Here is a 21,223-nt window from a genome sequence, read left to right on the forward strand (position 1 = left end):
GATATTGACAGACCTAAATTTTAAATATTAGCATTCAACCCGAGATGTTCGATGACAGGGGGTAGCAGCAATAAATAACACAAAGCGTCGCTCTTCACCACCAAAAACAACGTCTTTCTGACGCAACTGCCGCCCGGGCCGACAGCTGTTAAAAGAAAGAGATCAGCCATTTCTGTAAAGCTTCCTTTTCGAGTATCACAGGGTTGTAATATCATCTCTCGTTTGTACATTTCAATACAACGAGGCTGCTGTGAAACCGATATATCAATTCTGATCATCAGAGGATTTTTTATACCGACTAACACAAACCAATGATCATGGATTTTAAATCCGGCCACCGGCTATGGAGACGGTATGTCCCACTGTTTATTTTGTTATGTGTAGTCGTCTCTACTACATCTGCTGTTATGCACTACTCAATTCCCGAAGAGATGGAGCAGGGATCTGTGGTTGCTAATCTAGCATTGGATTTAGGTCTAGATGCAAAGACATTGGCTCGTCGTAAATTGAGATTGGATGTCATCGCGAATAAGAGATATCTTGAGATCAACAAAGAAACGGGGGAGCTGTTCGTTGCTGAAACGATAGATCGGGAATATCTATGCAATAGCAAGAATCCATCATGTTTTCTTAAAATGGATTTAACAATTGAAAATCCAATTCGACTTTTCAACATCGAAGTTGAGATCATGGACATTAACGACAATGCGCCTAATTTTCGCAGAGATACAATGCATTTAGACATATCCGAATCAACCACGTCAGGGGAGCGCTTTTCACTGACCAATGCTATAGATCCAGATTTCGGTTCCAATTCAGTGAAAACCTATTATGTAAGTGAAAGTGAACATTTTGACATTGAAATTCAGACCGGTAGAGACGGGTCAAAGTTTGCTGATTTGATTCTGAAAAAAGCTTTAGATAGAGAGCAGCAGCCTGTTCATAATCTAATACTGACTGCTGTGGACGGTGGAGTCCCCACGCGCACAGGTACAGCCAGCATCATTGTCCGCGTGCTCGATGTCAACGACAACGCCCCTTCATTTGACAAAGACAAATACACCGTAGATGTGATGGAGAACTCTCCGATTGGCAGTCTAGTAATTAAACTGAATGCCACTGATTTAGATGAAGGGTCCAACTCTGATATAGTTTATTCATATAGTTTGTATACATCAGAGAGAACACAAAATATGTTTAGCTTGAATCCAGAAAATGGTGAAATCAGAGTGAAAGAGATGATAAATTATGAAGATTTGAGACTTTATGAAATGGAGGTTATTGCCAGTGATAAAGGGCCAAACTCATTATCTGGACAGTGTAAACTGACAATACAGGTCACAGATATGAATGACAATCACCCAGAAATATCCATCAAATCATTTCATAGTCCGATCAAAGAAGATACTGCAGCAGACACTGTGATAGCAGTAGTTAGTGTTAATGATAAGGACTCAGGTGACAACGGAGTGGTTGATCTTCATATTCCAGATAATATGCCTTTCACACTGAGGGAATCCTCTGATAACTATTATGAGTTAGTGGTCTCAGAGCCTTTAGACCGTGAGAAGGTCCCAGAATATGAAATCACTTTCACTGTAACAGACAGAGGTTCTCCTCCTTTATCTGACAATGAAACTATGACTTTAGAGCTGCTGGATGTTAATGACAATGTTCCACAGTTCCCGCAGTCATTTTATACTATACGTGTAATGGAGAATAACGCACCTGGGGCCCTGCTCAGTTCACTCACTGCGTTTGACCCTGACCTCCATGAAAACCAGTATCTAGTTTATTTCATCCTAGAGAAGGAGATAGCCAACACCTCCATGTCCATGCTGTTCTCCATCAATCCAGAGAACGGTAATCTTTACGCATTAAAAACTTTTGACTATGAGATCGAGAAGGAGTTTCTTTTCCACATCGAGGCCAGAGACTCTGGCTCTCCTCCACTCAGCAACAACGTGACCGTCCACATCATTATTGTGGACCAGAACGACAACGCTCCGGTCATTGTCTCTCCGTGGCGCGCGCACGGCTCAGTGGTGGAGGAAAAGATCCCCAGATCCACTGATAAAGGCTCTCTGGTTGCCAAAGTGATAGCCTTAGACACCGACTCAGTGCACAACTCTCGGATTACCTACCAGTTTCTACAGGTGACTGACGCCACTTTGTTCAGTCTGGACCAATACAACGGAGAGATCCGGACTATGAGGATGTTCAGTTACAGAGATCCACGTCACCAGCGACTGGTTGTTGTTGCCAAGGACAACGGGGATCCTGCTCTCTCTGCTACAGTCACCATCAAGCTGTCCACAGTGGAGACTGCTGTTAAGGCCTACTCTGACATGACTGAGGTGCCTCTAGAATATGACATCTTCTCAGACCTAAACCTGTATTTGGTCATTGGTTTGGGCTCGGTGTCATTTCTCCTGCTGATCACCATATTGGTCACCATCGTGCTCAAGTGTCAGAAACCCAAGCCCAGCAAAGCAGCTCCTCCCTGCAGGAACAGTGTGATCAGTGAGAGGAACTCCACCATCGCAGACTCCACTCTGGTCTCCAACGATGCCTACTGGTACAGTCTGTTTCTAGCAGAGACCAGGAAAGGAAAGCTGGTGGTCAGGCAGCCTGTGCCAAAGGGCTCCAGATACATCGTGTCCAGTATACCAAGGAGCACAGGAATGTCAGAGACTAGTGACTCAGCAGCTTCCACTCTGCAGGTATGGAAAAACGTCAATTAAAAATCTGTTACGCACAGATATTCTCTGAGCATGTCCATCAAATAGCCATAAAAACGTGCGCATCATTGTATGTCATAAAAGTTATTGTTCGGTCTATGTAATGTCGAAGTTTTCGACTTCTTACTTTCTTCAGGACTTATCTGTACGCATAGGTATCTAAAGGCTCAGAATGTACTTTTTATTAATATTTTCTAAATGACTAGTGAAAAATTCAAATTTATTGACTTCACATAGCATCAAATGACATTCAGATATCACTTATATGTTAACACGATCAACTGATTACATTTTTTTTGGTACAATCACTGGATGTTTGCAAATTTTGTCCCTTCAATAAATCATTTGTTCTCGCACACGATATTTAGGCACAGTTTAAATTCGACACTGCACAGGTCCCGAAGCAAGTGTGTGTGACCCATTTGGCATCATCACTTTTATAACAAAAAAATACTGACAACATTTATCAAATACATTAAAATAGAGCTTAAATGGTCGTTCAAACGAAGTTATTTTACCATATTAAAATGGTTTTACGAACATAAATCTGTGCGTAAAAGTCACAAACACGAAGGCAAGGGCTGTGACATCATATTTGCACTGATGGAGTGATGTGTAATTTCGAGTTAATTTGGATGTAATATAACTGTACACATAAATACTTAGAAAAACAACACAACAAAAAAAAATGTATAGTTGTTGCTCACATACTCCATAGGAAAGCGAAGATTATAAAGCAAGCAAAAACATGAGTCTAATTTTTTATTGCACTTTTTCTAATACAATTTAAAGTTTACTGTTTATCTGTGTCTGATGAAAAGCGAAATTTATCGATATTTGAAGAGGTGCAAAGGCTTATAGAGGACTATTCACGTCGCTGCTCTCCACAAAAACATACTCACTGATGAAGTCATCGTTCTCACGATATTTTATTGGAGGCTGGGCAGGCAGACATATTGCACGCAAATATCTATTGATACCGGATAAAGAAACGTTTTCTTGAAGAGACTGGTTGTCTTTTATCATTTTATAAAAGGACGGATTCTCCTTACTCCACAGTGCATTACGTTTGAAGGTTTTAAATACGGATTCTTCTCAATGGCTCATTTTCGTCAATATTCCCGGGGAGGGTATGTTTCATTATTTCTCTTTCTTTCTGCCACTATGAACACGGTATCTACCGTCACCCATTATTCTGTTCCCGAAGAAATGGAGGAAGGCTCAGTCGTCGCTAATTTAGCAACTGATTTGGGATTAGATGTGAAGACTCTGAATAAAAGAAGAATGCGAATAGATGTCGTCGCCAATAAAAAATATCTTGACATAAGCAAGGACACGGGAGAGCTGTTCATTTTGGAAAGAATAGACAGAGAGTTTCTGTGCCCCTTGAAGACAGCCACGTCCTGCTTTCTTAAATTAGATGCTACGATTGAAAATCCAATACGAATGTTTAATATCGAGGTGGAAATCACTGATATTAATGATAACGCTCCTCATTTTCGGCGGGGAACGATGCATTTAGACATATCTGAATCAAGTCCCGTTGGAGAGAGATTCTCACTGAATAACGCTGCAGACCCAGATGTTGGAACGAATTCTGTGAAAAACTACCATCTGAGCTCAAGTGAACACTTTTCTATCGAAATACAGACCGGTAGAGATGGGACAAAGTTTGCTGATTTGATTCTGACAAAAGCTTTAGACAGAGAGCAGCAGGCTGTTCATAATCTAATACTGACTGCTGTGGACGGTGGAGTCCCCACGCGCACAGGTACAGCCAGCATCATTGTCCGCGTGCTCGATGTCAACGACAACGCCCCTTCATTTGACAAAGACAAATACACCGTAGATGTGATGGAGAACTCTCCGATTGGCAGTCTAGTAATTAAACTAAATGCCACTGATTTAGATGAAGGGTCCAACTCTGATATAGTTTATTCATATAGTTTGTATACATCAGAGAGAACACAAAATATGTTTAGCTTGAATCCAGAAAATGGTGAAATCAGAGTGAAAGAGATGATAAATTATGAAGATTTGAGACTTTATGAAATGGAGGTTATTGCCAGTGATAAAGGGCCAAACTCATTATCTGGACAGTGTAAACTGACAATACAGGTCACAGATATGAATGACAATCACCCAGAAATATCCATCAAATCATTTCATAGTCCAATCAAAGAAGATACTGCAGTAGACACAGTGATAGCAGTAGTTAGTGTTAATGATAAGGACTCAGGTGACAACGGAGTGGTTGATCTTCATATTCCAGATAATATGCCTTTCAAACTGAGAGAATCCTCTGATAACTATTATGAGTTAGTGGTCTCAGAGCCTTTAGACCGTGAGAAAGTCCCAGAATACGACATCACTTTCACTGTAACAGACAGAGGTTCTCCTCCTTTATCTGACAATGAAACTATGACTTTAGAGCTGCTGGATGTTAATGACAATGTTCCACAGTTCCCGCAGTCATTTTATACTATACGTGTAATGGAGAATAACGCACCTGGGGCCCTGCTCAGTTCACTCACTGCATTTGACCCTGACCTCCATGAAAACCAGTATCTAGTTTATTTCATCCTAGAGAAGGAGATAGCCAACACCTCCATGTCCATGCTGTTCTCCATCAATCCAGAGAACGGTAACCTTTACGCATTAAAAACTTTTGACTATGAGATTGAGAAGGAGTTTCTTTTCCATATCGAGGCCAGAGACTCTGGCTCTCCTCCACTCAGCAGCAACGTGACCGTCCACATCATTATTGTGGACCAGAACGACAACGCTCCGGTCATTGTCTCTCCGTGGCGCGCGCACGGCTCTGTGGTGGAGGAAAAAATCCCCAGATCCACCGATAAAGGCTCTCTGGTTGCAAAGGTGATAGCCTTGGACACCGACTCGGTGCACAACTCTCGGATTACCTACCAGTTTCTACAGGTGACTGACGCCACCTTGTTCAGTCTGGACCAATACAACGGAGAGATCCGGACTATGAGGATGTTTAGTTACAGAGATCCGCGTCACCAGCGACTGGTTGTTATTGCCAAGGACAACGGGGATCCTGCTCTCTCTGCTACAGTCACCATCAAGCTGTCCACAGTGGAGACTGCTGTTAAGGCCTACTCTGACATGACTGAGGTGCCTCTAGAATATGACATCTTCTCAGACCTAAACCTGTATTTGGTCATCGGTCTGGGCTCGGTGTCATTTCTCCTGCTGATCACCATATTGGTCACCATCGTGCTCAAGTGTCAGAAACCCAAGCCCAGCAAAGCAGCTCCTCCCTGCAGGAACAGTGTGATCAGTGAGAGGAACTCCACCATCGCAGACTCCACTCTGGTCTCCAACGATGCCTACTGGTACAGTCTGTTTCTAGCAGAGACCAGGAAAGGAAAGCTGGTGGTCAGGCAGCCTGTGCCAAAGGGCTCCAGATACATCGTGTCCAGTATACCAAGGAGCACAGGAATGTCAGAGACTAGTGACTCAGCAGCTTCCACTCTGCAGGTATGGAAAAACGTCAATTAAAAATCTGTTACGCACAGATATTCTCTGAGCATGTCCATCAAATAGCCATAAAAACGTGCGCATCATTGTATGTCATAAAAGTTATTGTTCGGTCTATGTAATGTCGAAGTTTTCGACTTCTTACTTTCTTCAGGACTTATCTATACGCATAGGTATCTAAAGGCTCAGAATGTACTTTTTATTAATATTTTCTAAATGACTAGTGAAAAATTCAAATTTATTGACTTCACATAGCATCAAATGACATTCAGATATCACTTATATGTGAACACGATCAACTGATTACATTTTTTTTGGTACAATCACTGGATGTTTGCAAATTTTGTCCCTTCAATAAATCATTTGTTCTCGCACACGATATTTAGGCACAGTTTAAATTCGACACTGCACAGGTCCCGAGGGAACTGTGTGTGACCCATTTGGCATCATCACTTTTATAACAAAAAAATACTGACGACATTTATCAAATACATTAAAATAGAAATTAAATGGTCGTGCAAACGAAGTTATTTTACCATTTTAAAATGGTTTTACGCACACAAATCTGCGCGTAAAAGTCACAAACACGAAGGCAAGGGCTGTGACATCATATTTGCACTGATGGAGTGATGTGTAATTTCGGGTTAATTTGGATGTAATATAATAACTACACATATAAATACTTAGAAAAACAACACAACAAAAAAAATGTATAGTTGTTGCTCACATACTCCATAGGAAAGCGAAGATTATAAAGCAAGCAAAAACATGAGTGTAATTTTTTATTGCACTTTTTCTAATACAATTTAAAGTTTACTGTTTATCTGTGTCTGATGAAAAGCGAAATTTATCGATATTTGAAGAGGTGCAAAGGCTTATAGAGGACTATTCACGTCGCTGCTCTCCACAAAAACATACTCACTGATGAAGTCATCGTTCTCACGATATTTTATTGGAGGCTGGGCAGGCAGACATATTGCACGCAAATATCTGCTGATATCGGATGAAGAAACGTTTTCCTTGAAAACCCTCGTTACCTTTCATCATTTCATAAAGGACGGATTCTCCTTGCTCCAACATATATTACGTTTTAAGGTTTTAAACACGGATTCCTCTCAATGGCTCGTCATATTCGTCAATATTGCCGGGGAGGGTATGTTTCATTATTTCTCTTTCTTTCTGCTACTATGAACACGGTATCTACCGTCACCCATTATTCTGTTCCCGAAGAAATGGAGGAAGGCTCAGTCGTTGCTAATTTAGCAACTGATTTGGGATTAGACGTAAGGACGCTAAAAGGAAGGAAAATGCGCGTAGACGTTGTAGGCAATAAAAAATATCTTGACATAAGCAAGGACACGGGAGAGCTGTTCATTTTGGAAAGAATAGACAGAGAGTTTTTGTGCCCCTTGAAAACAACTACGCACTGCTTTCTTAAGTTGGATGCTATGATTGAAAATCCAATACGAATGTTTAATATCGAGGTCGAGATTATGGATATTAATGATAACGCTCCTCATTTTCGGCGGGGAACGATGCATTTGGACATATCTGAATCAAGCCCCGTTGGAGAGAGATTCTCACTGAATAACGCTGCAGACCCAGATGTTGGAACGAATTCTGTGAAAGATTACCATCTGAGCTCAAGCGAATATTTTGCGCTTGAAATTCAGACCGGTAGAGACGGGACAAAGTTTGCTGATTTGATTCTGAAAAAAGCTTTAGACAGAGAACAGCAGGCTGTTCATAATCTAATACTGACTGCTGTGGACGGTGGAGTCCCCACGCGCACAGGTACAGCCAGCATCATTGTCCGCGTGCTCGATGTCAACGACAACGCCCCTTCATTTGACAAAGACAAATACACCGTAGATGTGATGGAGAACTCTCCGATTGGCAGTCTAGTAATTAAACTAAATGCCACTGATTTAGATGAAGGGTCCAACTCTGATATAGTTTATTCATATAGTTTGTATACATCAGAGAGAACACAAAATATGTTTAGCTTGAATCCAGAAAATGGTGAAATCAGAGTGAAAGAGATGATAAATTATGAAGATTTGAGACTTTATGAAATGGAGGTTATTGCCAGTGATAAAGGGCCAAACTCATTATCTGGACAGTGTAAACTGACAATACAGGTCACAGATATGAATGACAATCACCCAGAAATATCCATCAAATCATTTCATAGTCCAATCAAAGAAGATACTGCAGTAGACACAGTGATAGCAGTAGTTAGTGTTAATGATAAAGACTCAGGTGACAACGGAGTGGTTGATCTTCATATTCCAGATAATATGCCTTTCAAACTGAGGGAATCATCTGATAACTATTATGAGTTAGTGGTCTCAGAGCCTTTAGACCGTGAGAAGGTCCCAGAATATGAAATCACTTTCACTGTAACAGACAGAGGTTCTCCTCCTTTATCTGACAATGAAACTATGACTTTAGAGCTGCTGGATGTTAATGACAATGTTCCACAGTTCCCTCAGTCATTTTATACTATACGTGTAATGGAGAATAACGCACCTGGGGCCTTGCTCAGTTCACTCACTGCGTTTGACCCTGACCTCCATGAAAACCAGTATCTAGTTTATTTCATCCTAGAGAAGGAGATAGCCAACACCTCCATGTCCATGCTGTTCTCCATCAATCCAGAGAATGGTAATCTTTACGCACTAAAAACTTTTGACTATGAGATTGAAAAGGAGTTTCTTTTCCATATCGAGGCCAGAGACTCTGGTTCTCCTCCACTCAGCAGCAACGTGACCGTCCACATCATTATTGTGGACCAAAACGACAACGCTCCGGTCATTGTCTCTCCATGGCGCGCGCACGGCTCCGTAGTGGAGGAAAAAATCCCCAGATCCACCGATAAAGGCTCCCTGGTTGCGAAGGTGATAGCCTTAGACACCGACTCAGTGCACAACTCTCGGATTACCTACCAGTTTCTACAGGTGACTGACGCCACCTTGTTCAGTCTGGATCAATACAACGGAGAGATCCGGACTATGAGGATGTTCAGTTACAGAGACCCGCGACACCAGAGACTGGTTGTTATTGCCAAGGACAACGGGGATCCTGCTCTCTCTGCTACAGTCACCATCAAACTGTCCACAGTGGAGACTGCTGTTAAGGCCTACTCTGACATGACCGAGGTGCCTCTAGAATATGACATCTTCTCAGACCTAAACCTGTATTTGGTCATCGGTCTGGGCTCGGTGTCATTTCTCCTGCTGATCACCATATTGGTCACCATCGTGCTCAAGTGTCAGAAACCCAAGCCCAGCAAAGCAGCTCCTCCCTGCAGGAACAGTGTGATCAGTGAGAGGAACTCCACCATCGCAGACTCCACTCTGGTCTCCAACGATGCCTACTGGTACAGTCTGTTTCTAGCAGAGACCAGGAAAGGAAAGCTGGTGGTCAGACAGCCTGTGCCAAAGGGCTCCAGATACATCGTGTCCAGTATACCAAGGAGCACAGGAATGTCAGAGACTAGTGACTCAGCAGCTTCTACTCTGCAGGTATGGAAAGACATACATTAAACATGCGTTATGCACAGACATTCAAAGTGAATATCTATAAAGTCCACTCATAAGTGACCATAGTAGCCAAGGCCTACTCAGGATGTCAGTGTTTGAGAATTCATAATCTCCTCTTCTCTCATTTTAAAATATAACACATAAAAAAGTTAACAAACGCCTAAAATTATATCAGCATCACAAAAAAAAATATAATCATGCATATTAACAGTGTTTTAGATAAAACTTATTACAGTTGTTGGAAACCAAATGTTACTTAATCTTGATATGATTTAATTAATAAGTAATTCGGTAAATAATCTATACTCTCCCTTTACTAAATCTCTTTCACTTCTCATTCAAGCCTAAATGTTTCTGCATACATTAGTTACTGAAAGGTGAAATGAGGCAAGATATGAGGCACATTGATAATACATAAAATAAAACCTAAGTACAATAAGAAATTATTGATTACATACACAAGGACTATTTTAATTTGGGAACCCTTTACAATAAGGGTACAAATAATATACTTAATTAATGCTTAACTAAAACATGAGTCAGGAGGATTTCATGCATGAATTAATTTTTTAATTAATTAATAAAGGATGTGTCATAAATTCCTTTTGCTCATCATTAAGAAATGATCAAGTCACTATGACTTTATGTGATTAGCTTACACTTGATAGTCAGCTAATGAATGTTAATTCACAGTTACCTTGTCCATTGACAGTTTTTATACCTACAGTTACTGTGGGTATAACATTAAAGCATGATACACTCTGAACATGTACAATACATGTAAATGGGGCATAAAGAGCATTGTGTCATGCAGCAACAGGTAGATCTTTGCATCTGACTACCAGTTTGACAAAAATAAAAAGCAGCTTCATAGAGGCCGATGAAATGCATATGTATAAAATGCCCTTTACTGTACTGTAATTCAGCTAATTTGATGGCATATCAGTTAATGTATGAAGTAACTGAATCAACATTCATTAATTGATTATCTATTGGGTGTTAACTAATCACATAAAGTCATAATGACTTGATCATTTGTTAATAGTGAGCAACAGGAATTCATGATGCATTCTGCATAGATTAATGCAATAAATCATCATGACTCATACTTCAGTTAACCATTACATAAGTATATTAGTTAATTTCACCATGTTTGGCATTGTTTATACGTGCAGATATCCGTGCGTAAAACTCCCAAAATACGGAGAAAAGAGGACAGCGTGATAAAAACTTTATGACTTTACAATCATTGTATACACGTGCTAAAGGAACAAAAAACAAACAAAAAAACTATTATAAAATTATAATATATAAAGCACGGAAACTGAATCTAACTTAATCAGGCTGTGGGAATTCTATCTCCCATCCAGGTAATATAAGTTTATAAATTAGAAATGAAAACTTCAACAACATGCTAATTTTCAGCTTCTTAAACTCCATCAACTCGTACTTTACCTGGGATTAAAATAAGAGTGTTTTCTTTTTTTTTTTTAACAAAGTCGAAAACGCTCATACAAGACTATTTTCGTCGCTGCTCTCCACCAAAACACACTCTCTGATGAGGTCATTGTTCTCACGATAGTTTATTGGAGGAAGGAGGAAGTCAGACCCTGTGTAAGAGGGGCGTCACGGTTGGTCTAAGCCACGGTCTAAGCGCAAAGGAACGTTTACGTTTAAGATCCCTGTTTCGTTTGTTCATTTAACAAGAGGACGTTTCATCCACATTTCAACACATTTCAAGGTTTTTAATACGGATCATTCACGATGGTGCATCATGTCCGACAGTTATTTGGGAGAGGGTATGTTTCAGTATTTCTCCTTCTTTCTGCCACGATGATCACGGTATCTACCGTCACCCATTATTCTGTTCCCGAAGAAATGGAGGAAGGCTCAGTCGTTGCTAATTTAGCAACTGATCTGGGATTAGATGTGAAGACGCTAAAAGGAAGGAAAATGCGCTTAGACGTTGTAGGCAATAAAAAATATTTTGACATCAACAAGGACACGGGAGAGCTGTTTATTTTGGAAAGAATAGACAGAGAGTTTTTGTGCCCCTTGAAAAATGCGCACTGCTTTCTTAAGTTGGATGCTATGATTGAAAACCCAATACGAATGTTTAATATCGAGGTCGAAATTATGGATATTAATGATAACGCTCCTCATTTTCGGCGGGGAACGATGCATTTGGACATATCTGAATCAAGCCCCGTTGGAGAGAGATTCTCACTGAATAACGCTGCAGACCCAGATGTTGGAACGAATTCTGTGAAAGATTACCATCTGAGCTCAAGCGAATATTTTGCGCTTGAAATTCAGACCGGTAGAGACGGGACAAAGTTTGCTGATTTGATTCTGAAAAAAACTTTAGATAGAGAGCAGCAGCCTGTTCATAATTTAATACTGACTGCTGTGGACGGTGGAGTCCCCACGCGCACAGGTACAGCCAGTATCATTATCCGCGTGCTCGATGTCAACGACAATGCCCCTTCATTTGACAAAGACAAATACACCGTAGATGTGATGGAGAACTCTCCGATTGGCAGTCTAGTAATTAAACTAAATGCCACTGACTTAGATGAAGGGTCCAACTCTGATATAGTTTATTCATATAGTTTGTATACATCAGAGAGAACACAAAATATGTTTAGCTTGAATCCAGAAAATGGTGAAATCAGAGTGAAAGAGATGATAAATTATGAAGATTTGAGACTTTATGAAATGGAGGTTATTGCCAGTGATAAAGGGCCAAACTCATTATCTGGACAGTGTAAACTGACAATACAGGTCACAGATATGAATGACAATCACCCAGAAATATCCATCAAATCATTTCATAGTCCGATCAAAGAAGATACTGCAGTAGACACAGTGATAGCAGTAGTTAGTGTTAATGATAAAGACTCAGGTGACAACGGAGTGGTTGATCTTTATATTCCAGATAATATGCCTTTCAAACTGAGGGAATCATCTGATAACTATTATGAGTTAGTGGTCTCAGAGCCTTTAGACCGTGAGAAGGTCCCAGAATACGACATCACTTTCACTGTAACAGACAGAGGTTCTCCTCCTTTATCTGACAATGAAACTATGACTTTAGAGCTGCTGGATGTGAATGACAATGTTCCACAGTTCCCTCAGTCATTTTATACTATACGTGTAATGGAGAATAACGCACCTGGGGCCTTGCTCAGTTCACTCACTGCGTTTGACCCTGACCTCCATGAAAACCAGTATCTAGTTTATTTCATCCTAGAGAAGGAGATAGCCAACACCTCCATGTCCATGCTGTTCTCCATCAATCCAGAGAATGGTAATCTTTACGCACTAAAAACTTTTGACTATGAGATTGAAAAGGAGTTTCTTTTTCACATCGAGGCCAGAGACTCTGGTTCTCCTCCACTCAGCAGCAACGTGACCGTCCATATCATTATTGTGGACCAAAACGACAACGCTCCGGTCATTGTCTCTCCGTGGCGTGCGCACGGCTCCGTAGTGGAGGAAAAAATCCCCAGATCCACCGATAAAGGCTCCCTGGTTGCGAAGGTGATAGCCTTAGACACCGACTCGGTGCACAACTCTCGGATTACCTACCAGTTTCTACAGGTGACTGACGCCACCTTGTTCAGTCTGGATCAATACAACGGAGAGATCCGGACTATGAGGATGTTCAGTTACAGAGATCCGCGACACCAGAGACTGGTTGTTATTGCCAAGGACAACGGGGATCCTGCTCTCTCTGCTACAGTCACCATCAAGCTGTCCACAGTGGAGACTGCTGTTAAGGCCTACTCTGACATGACTGAGGTGCCTCTAGAATATGACATCTTCTCAGACCTAAACCTGTATTTGGTCATTGGTTTGGGCTCGGTGTCATTTCTCCTGCTGATCACCATATTGGTCACCATCGTGCTCAAGTGTCAGAAACCCAAGCCCAGCAAAGCAGCTCCTCCCTGCAGGAACAGTGTGATCAGTGAGAGGAACTCCACCATCGCAGACTCCACTCTGGTCTCCAACGATGCCTACTGGTACAGTCTGTTTCTAGCAGAGACCAAGAAAGGAAAGCTGGTGGTCAGACAGCCTGTGCCAAAGGGCTCCAGATACATCGTGTCCAGTATACCAAGGAGCACAGGAATGTCAGAGACTAGTGAATCAGCAGCTTCTACTCTGCAGGTAGAAATGGCCGCTTACTCCACTGCAGTTTAAACAAACCATTATTCCTAAATGTAGTTTTGTGAAGCAAAATATCTGGCCTATTGTTACTACAGTTCACACTGCAATATTTCATTAACAGTCAGCTTTTATCTCAAATGTATTAGCAATGTCTTTTTTCAGTAGATATTGTTTTTTGCAAGGGATATAAAATAGAATAACCATAATACATCTAGAAATCTAAATAATGGGATTCTTAATTTTAAAATCATTAAGAATGTATTGCATCAAAGCAAATATATAGAAAACAGTATGAATCAGTATAAAGCTACACATGTAATATTTTGCTGTACCTCTGATGTTGTCTGTGTTTTGTCCTAAGGATATTTACTGGTTTAAACTTTCAGGTATGTGTGTTTCTTTAGTAAACAGGTATCTACTGAAAATGCAATCAAGAGCCCAACTCCCGATATCACCCTTAACATACACTGGTGGAAATGCAATACCTTTGCTGACGTAATAAAAACAAAAAACAAACAAACAAACAAAAAAAACACTTGAAAATTAAAGTAAAAATAAGACATTGAATTTATAAGTTAAATGCAACCTTTTATTGGATATTACATTCATCTAGTCTACATAAACCTATAGTTTTGATTTACAATACTTTAAAAAATCTCATTAAATCTCATAAATCTTTTTATATTAGAAGTGAAATAACAATCAGTAACAAACTCTGCTTACTCCTCTGTTTCATCCCACAGGTCTTTGCTCTTAAAGTTTTCTTGTTGTTTTACAGAGCGACACTTGCTAAAAAGGCTTTAGACATTTTTGTGTGACTTTGGTCTGTGGCCTCTATATTAGTGCCTTTATTATGTTCACTGCAAATAAAAACACAATGAAGTCTAAAGCAGAGCACAAACCTGATGCACAAAGAGCTCATATAAGACCTTTTTTCACATAATTAAGGTTTATGAGTATAGATTCTTTTGACTAACTATCTTTTCATTTTCTTGTCAGGTATGGCTTGCCATTTCTCTTCAAATAAACATGCTCTTTGCAACATTGTATTTAAACAATCCATAAAAAAGAATTCACGATGCAGTTTTTTGCTGTTGTCAACAATGACAGCAACAACACAGTGTGGTGCATTTTAGCACACATGAGACATACACCCTGTGTGGTTCAGGTCTTCTGTTCCTGTCAATGTCAAAGTCTGTGGAATTGGAGAGACAGGAAATGAGTAGCTTTTGAGTGTTCTGTATCACCACAGTACAAATCTGAAATACAGAGAGCTGAACCCATAGTTCAAACTGACACATTTCTGCCAATGTCATTGGACTATTTAATGTAAGTTGATGCCATGAATGCTGACCGACCTACCTACCTATCTATCTATCTATCTATCTATCTATCTATCTATCTATCTATGATGGTAAGTATGAGCAGCTGGAAGAACAAACAATTACATAGCTAAATGTAAAATTATTTTAAATCACCTTTATATAACTAATTGTAACGAGCTGCTGTATCTGTTTTAGCGGGTCACACTAACCATGCTTAGTCAAAGATAACATTGCAACTCTGTGTTCATAGGATACATACACAAATAATCCTTTACTGTGCTTGTCTGACCATTGAATTGCTTTTTTTTTCTCCCCACTCTAAAGTACCCTAAATGAGGGAAGTCCACCCTGCAGCTGGAGGTATGCAGGAGTCTCACTCCCCCGCCCCGGATGGCCTTTTATGAATGATGTTACAGAACTTAGTATTTGAACTTAGTTGTTCTTTGTGTTTGTTCTGTTCTCAGTTGATGTTTTTTTTATATTATATTTTTGTCTTGTTTAATTTCTCATGGAGATAGATATTTTTGTAATTGCAAAGGGTCACTCAGTTAACATCACATGCAGTTTGCTAAATCTCCTGTGTTAGTCTCCTCATTCCCACAATTTGATTACTCTTACCCATATTACAGTCTCATCCTTAAAGCCCACTAAAATGCATCTATGCAATCTAACCACTACAGTAATTAACACTACTTCTGTCAGTATTTTGGGATTATGTTCCCAAAGTTTTGTTTTGCACAATTTGGCAGAGCTTGAAAAATATAGCCTTATGACCTTGATTGACCTCAGGGGGACAAAGACATGAGGCCATAATAATCATAATGGTACTGATAATATACTGAGTCTGACAATCTGTGGTCAATTTTTGCAGACAATTAAACACAAGTGATAATGCAGATTAGGTGAACAAAGTGAGAATCAGGTGTAGCCAGTCCTTAAAACACACACCTGCTCCCTCAGCTCATATGGTAGTAATCATTCAACACAAAATAACATCAACATGCTGCTCCACCTGAAGGTCAAACTTCTAAAAATTTTTCACTTCAACTAACAATGTTGCCATTTGCTGGCTTTGCTTTTTTCACAATCTGGCTTTTGCTGTAATACACTAGAAAGTGTTGATAGATCTGTGCTGCTTTAATTGAATCACTGTGTTCTCAAAAAGATCCTGTGCATGTGAAGTTTACACACGTGTTTATCCCCTCCTGACCCATCATTGATATATTAGGAGTATATCCTATTTTTGAATGTTTGAATGTGTTAGTGGGAATGGACTGTGCTGTTTCTGTATTATTTGGTCAGTTAGAAACAAAATTGGATTGAGTGTTGCTGACTTCACAGAATGACACCTTTGAATTCCTGTCTGCTGTAGTGTGAATTGTGACCTAATTCTTTGTGCAGGAAAGGCGCAAAGTGATACCAGTCACCCAGTTACCTAGCAACCACTCTCCTTCACATAATCTTGGAGCATGGTATACTCATTTATAGACCGCCATCTCACAACTATGTTCAAGGATCAGCTCAACCCCTCCACCCACTCTGTCTTCTGCCTGAAGCCCCTGTCTGAGTGACAGACGTCGGCTGCATGAGATATGTCACTCTGGCCTGTCACATGGCTGTCATTGCACTGCTTCTTCTCCAGCTTTGACTAATTCTCTTGTCTCATTGGCAGGCATCCACAACCAGCAGCGGCAGTTCCACATAAGGCCACACCTCCAGCTGCGTACCGGATTGATGCTGACAAGAGAGCTTCACAGAGGAAAGGAGAACCCCCCCCCCCCCCAAATCCATGTCGTCACACTCAGTCTGGTCCCTGCTCCTCGCAATGTGTAGTTATCATGCTTTAAGACCAAACGGACTATGGTGGCTAAACAAGGATGCAACCCTCCCCCTTTCTGTCTTTAAGCACATGAAAAGCCAATCAACAATGTTTCTCTGTCCATTCGTTATGCATGATAAGACTGCATGGCTTCAACCACACTCCAAGACCTACAAAAAAAAAAACAAAAATTCAAGACAAGACACTCACCAAAAAGACTGTACAGAAAATTGCATCAGTGGATATATTCAAAGAAGCTGCAACAAGGACTACTTGAGTGGACACAGGAATGTTGGGATGCCTTTAAGAGACTGTTTTTCCACTCTAAAAAAGAAACACATAATGGATATTTTACATTTTTAACCTACATGCTTTGTCTTGCTCCATAACAGCATTGGTGTATAATATATAAGATAACATAAGAATCAAGAAGTGAAACAGCACAATTAACTGTGTCAAAAAGCACCAACCTATGATTTCAAAAGTATGAAACAAAGGGGAATCAGTATTTTGTAAATGTGGTAGCATTTAGTAATTTTATGTTTTGTAACTGACTTTGTGCTTTATATGAGAGCCAGGCCTGAATATATGAATGAGAGTGCTAAGAGATTAAATTAATTTAACAAATTCATCAAACATAAGAGTGAGGCCTTCAGCCATCATGTATCTGCCTTTCAGTTGATTTTGCATGGAATAATCAATTACTTAAATAGCTTTAGATATGTTATGGTATTGAACAATCAGTTTTCTGTAGTTAAGCCTCACTATTTTGTCTGTTTCAAAACAAGATGGAAGCATTTTAATGGGACCACAATGAAGAAGTACAACAGCATTACACCTTCATATTACACAGTCCTAAGATTTTGAGATATGGTGCACAGATGTGTAATCTTATTCCTTTTTCCTAGCTTCTACTCAAGAGGAAAATGGCTGGGATCAGTGAGGCATTTGTATGGCTTCAGAAACTTGGGTGTACAGATAACTTAAGAATACAGTGTGCTTGAATGTTTTGTCCACTTTGACACTACTGCAGAATATGATTCTAGCAGACTGAAGACAAGTGAACACAGTTGTTGAGAACAGATTGATTAATGTCTCCTTATAACTACTGCATAGTATATCTATCACAAACATGACCATGTTTTACTTTTTTATTTTTAAAGCAAAACTCTGGATGTCTCTTAATATCAATGTCTTCTGAGACTGTGTAGGAAGTTGAAAACCCAGAATTGACTTAATGTTTACTTTACTGAAAAACAAAATAGCTGTGGTTGGTTTTACCCAATGAAAGCTGTGTTCATGTATATTACTGATTACTGTGTGTATCTGCATATGCAACGCATAAGTATGGATACAGATGTGACAGACATATACAGTATCATATGTCTGTATCTATACAGTTTCCAGTTACACCTAGCTAAAACTAATGCAGTCTTATACAACAGCCCTGCAGTAAATCCTGCCCTCATCAAGGTTATGATGTTCAGTTTTTGTTGTATCTGTTTTACAAAGGTGTTGAACTTAATGGTTATTTTGGAGGCTGTAATTGGTTACATACTCAGAGTTGTGATGTAAATGAAGTGAATGAAAGATTAGAAACATCTGTCAGTGTAAAGGGATACAATTCAGCCTCCAATATGACCATATAGTCAAATTAACACCTATATAAGACAATTTCAACAAATGCTGAATAAATACCTTTGATATGGGTATGATATTATTGCAGGGCTGTTGTGGTACACTGCATTAGTTTTAGCTAATAAATCTACTTAATAACAAGTAACTGAGTGTATGTACTGTATGTTTCCTTTTCAGTGCAAGTGCTAAAATTTTTAATGTGAACAGCTGAACTGCTGTGCCAGCAGATTTATGGCCCAACTAGTTATGTGCAACAGTAAAATAATCAGACATCATGTAGTCAAAGTCTTTCGCACAGTTCACACTGCATTACCTGTATAGTTATAATGTGTTACAGGCAAATATATACATTAAGTGCTTTTGTACAGTGGTATGTTTATGGTGCAACATGTAGTAAATTGTGTCATGTGAGCTTATTGTATGCTATGGTCTGGTCATTATGATCTATTGAATAAAAAAACAGAACTTAATGATGAACTTCTGACTCTCTCTGGAGTTCTGGGGCAGTTGCATAATTTCTGATGGCAGTGTTAAAGGTTAAAGGTGTACTTCACCTTCATTATAAGGCTTACCTCACCCTGGTCAGCTAGTCAGCTAACATCCTCAAGTTTCACTTCACTAGGACCTTTTTAGTTGATGTTTCTAAACACAGGCACTTCTGGCCTTAGAACAGTATCTGTCACCAGTATGATTTTCTGTCTGAGTCATTTTATGGTACAGTAATTTGCTTGAATGCATACATTACATGTCCAGTTTATGGAAATGACAATGTTTGAAAATTGTTGATTTTGCTGATGCAAGGACTATCCAGTAATTACAATGTAATTAATTAGTTGATCATTTGCTCACATAGTGAGATGATTAAGGGGCGGCAACACTGCAAGCTTTCATTATCTACTGACTAAGAAGACTTTATGATGGAACAGTACACACAAAGGTTTTCTAGATATTAATTGAATAGAGTTGTACTTTAATTTGGACCATATTTTATATCAAAACATGTCACAGAGTCAAGCTTATGACAGACATGTTGGCTGGGGTCATAAAGGTCACCTCACATTACATGATACCTGGTTTTCCATACTGAAGGATGAATTGTTGATATTGAAACTTACTTGCTGGAAAAAAAAAAAACAGTATTTACTCACAGGGTTTTAGCAGTCAATGCTGAAAGAAACAAAGAAACTTTGCCTGTGAGAGAGCATGAATACAGTAGCATTCATACGATCAAAGCATTAAGTCAGATGTTGTAACAGGATTATGTCTTGCACATGAAAGTATGGCTGTATGTGCTGTAGATTATTTTATTCTCTCTATCTGTCACTGAAGGACAAGTTCTTACGGTTGATAATCACTGGTAACAACTTATAACTTTCTTCCAGGAATATCATTAAACAGATGGTGTTTAAAGCACCAGTGTTTTGTCATATTTTGAATTCAGGTTTAAATGTCACTGCTCAGCCACTGTAATCCATTGACTAACTATAGAAGTGTAGTAAGTGTAGAAACTAGACCTTCCTCTGGGATTCTCAAAGCTGTGGCTTCTATTTTTATCCCATCTTTTTTCTCTGATGCTGAGAGAGATGGATTAATATGGTAACAACACAAGAATATGTACCTAAGTTGTCAAAGAAAGGAAAACATGCCTGTAGCCCCTCTATGTGTGTGTATTTCCACAATGGAACATTATTCTTCCGCAGACACAAACCGCAGGTAATGTAGTCATTCTGTACTTTCTCAAGTATCTATTCAAATGAAATTTTAGGAATCACTGTTTGTCATAGTTATATCAATGGAAAAAGTAATCTATAACATATTGTGGAACAATACTGGACAATACTGGCTTAACTGGACTACAGTGTGTAAGTGGCATAATAATATGCAGTATAATATTGACAAAACAACTGCAAGGCAAGTATAATAATGAAGTAAACTGAATAATTTAATTGTTATCTTGTTACCATCTACATCTATTTCTGCAATATAATGAATTGGCTTTACTTAGAAAGATCTCTTTGTGTCAGAAAAAACTGAACAACAAACTTCACATAGGCAGAAAATTCTGTTCGTGCTTCCATGTAATAGTTGAAAGTGCATATCTGTCCCAGTACCTACAGTAATTTGGTATTGCACTTAAAGTAACAAGTGTTTGAGGTGGTAAGTAAGGAATTAAGGAATTAAGGAAAGCCTTGTGATAGTCATATTATTTGCATTTGCTACTTTTAAAACACTAGTGCACTTCTCAATAGATTGGGGATCACAAAGTGTTAAAGAACTCCAGTTTAGGCCAATAAAGTCTTTTAAGCATAATTCTTGAATTGAATCAAATGCTTAAAAAATATTTTCAGTAATTCACTGCACAGCATCTGTGAGTCAACAACACCTCTCTCTCATGTAGAATTGCAGTGGAAATTGGCTCAAGCTACTGGTGCAAGTGTCCCATCTGGCCTGTCATCACTGACCACAGTCAGCACATCCAGT

General features: G+C 39.4%; 4 protein-coding genes across 7 annotated transcripts in view; 3 read left to right on the forward strand and 1 right to left on the reverse strand.

Annotated features, from left to right (window-relative positions):
- fgf18a (fibroblast growth factor 18a) overlaps positions 1–21,223 on the reverse strand; it is a 112,566-nt gene that overhangs the window by 87,692 nt on the left and 3,651 nt on the right. The gene's annotated exons all lie outside the window — the stretch shown is intronic.
- Positions 318–2,942, forward strand: LOC121902306 (protocadherin alpha-C2-like). Its single transcript, XM_042419566.1, has one exon. It carries the CDS (start codon positions 318–320, stop codon positions 2,742–2,744), a length of 2,427 nt encoding a protein of 808 aa, XP_042275500.1. The 3' UTR covers positions 2,745–2,942.
- Positions 3,807–6,343, forward strand: LOC121902507 (protocadherin alpha-C2-like). The gene has a single exon (XM_042419840.1). It carries the CDS (start codon positions 3,840–3,842, stop codon positions 6,264–6,266), a length of 2,427 nt encoding a protein of 808 aa, XP_042275774.1. The 5' UTR covers positions 3,807–3,839; the 3' UTR covers positions 6,267–6,343.
- Positions 7,294–19,212, forward strand: LOC121902504 (protocadherin alpha-C2-like). Of its 4 annotated transcripts, XM_042419837.1 has the most exons (3): positions 11,257–13,960; positions 15,610–15,645; positions 16,958–19,212. In XM_042419837.1, the coding sequence occupies exons 1-2, from the start codon at positions 11,555–11,557 to the stop codon at positions 15,619–15,621; spliced, it is 2,418 nt and encodes an 805-aa protein (XP_042275771.1). In that variant the 5' UTR covers positions 11,257–11,554; the 3' UTR covers positions 15,622–15,645; positions 16,958–19,212. The 4 variants fall into 4 exon arrangements, 3 of the variants coding, with proteins under 3 accessions (XP_042275768.1, XP_042275771.1, XP_042275769.1); XM_042419834.1 differs by lacking the exons at positions 11,257–13,960; positions 15,610–15,645 and adding an exon at positions 7,294–9,772; XR_006097572.1 differs by having other exon boundaries at positions 11,257–15,645.

Source organism: Thunnus maccoyii, chromosome 8 (assembly GCF_910596095.1).
Source record: "Thunnus maccoyii chromosome 8, fThuMac1.1, whole genome shotgun sequence".
In the NCBI taxonomy this organism is placed as follows: Eukaryota; Metazoa; Chordata; class Actinopteri; order Scombriformes; family Scombridae; genus Thunnus; species Thunnus maccoyii.

Coding starts and splice junctions, on each gene's coding strand:
- LOC121902306 (XM_042419566.1), top strand. CDS start 318: ATGGATTTTAAATCCGGCCACCGGCTATGGAGACGGTATGTCCCACTG.
- LOC121902507 (XM_042419840.1), top strand. CDS start 3,840: ATGGCTCATTTTCGTCAATATTCCCGGGGAGGGTATGTTTCATTATTT.
- LOC121902504 (XM_042419834.1), top strand. CDS start 7,364: ATGGCTCGTCATATTCGTCAATATTGCCGGGGAGGGTATGTTTCATTA. Junction 9,773..16,957: donor CAGCAGCTTCTACTCTGCAG/GTATGGAAAGAC, acceptor TCTCATTGGCAG/GCATCCACAACCAGCAGCGG.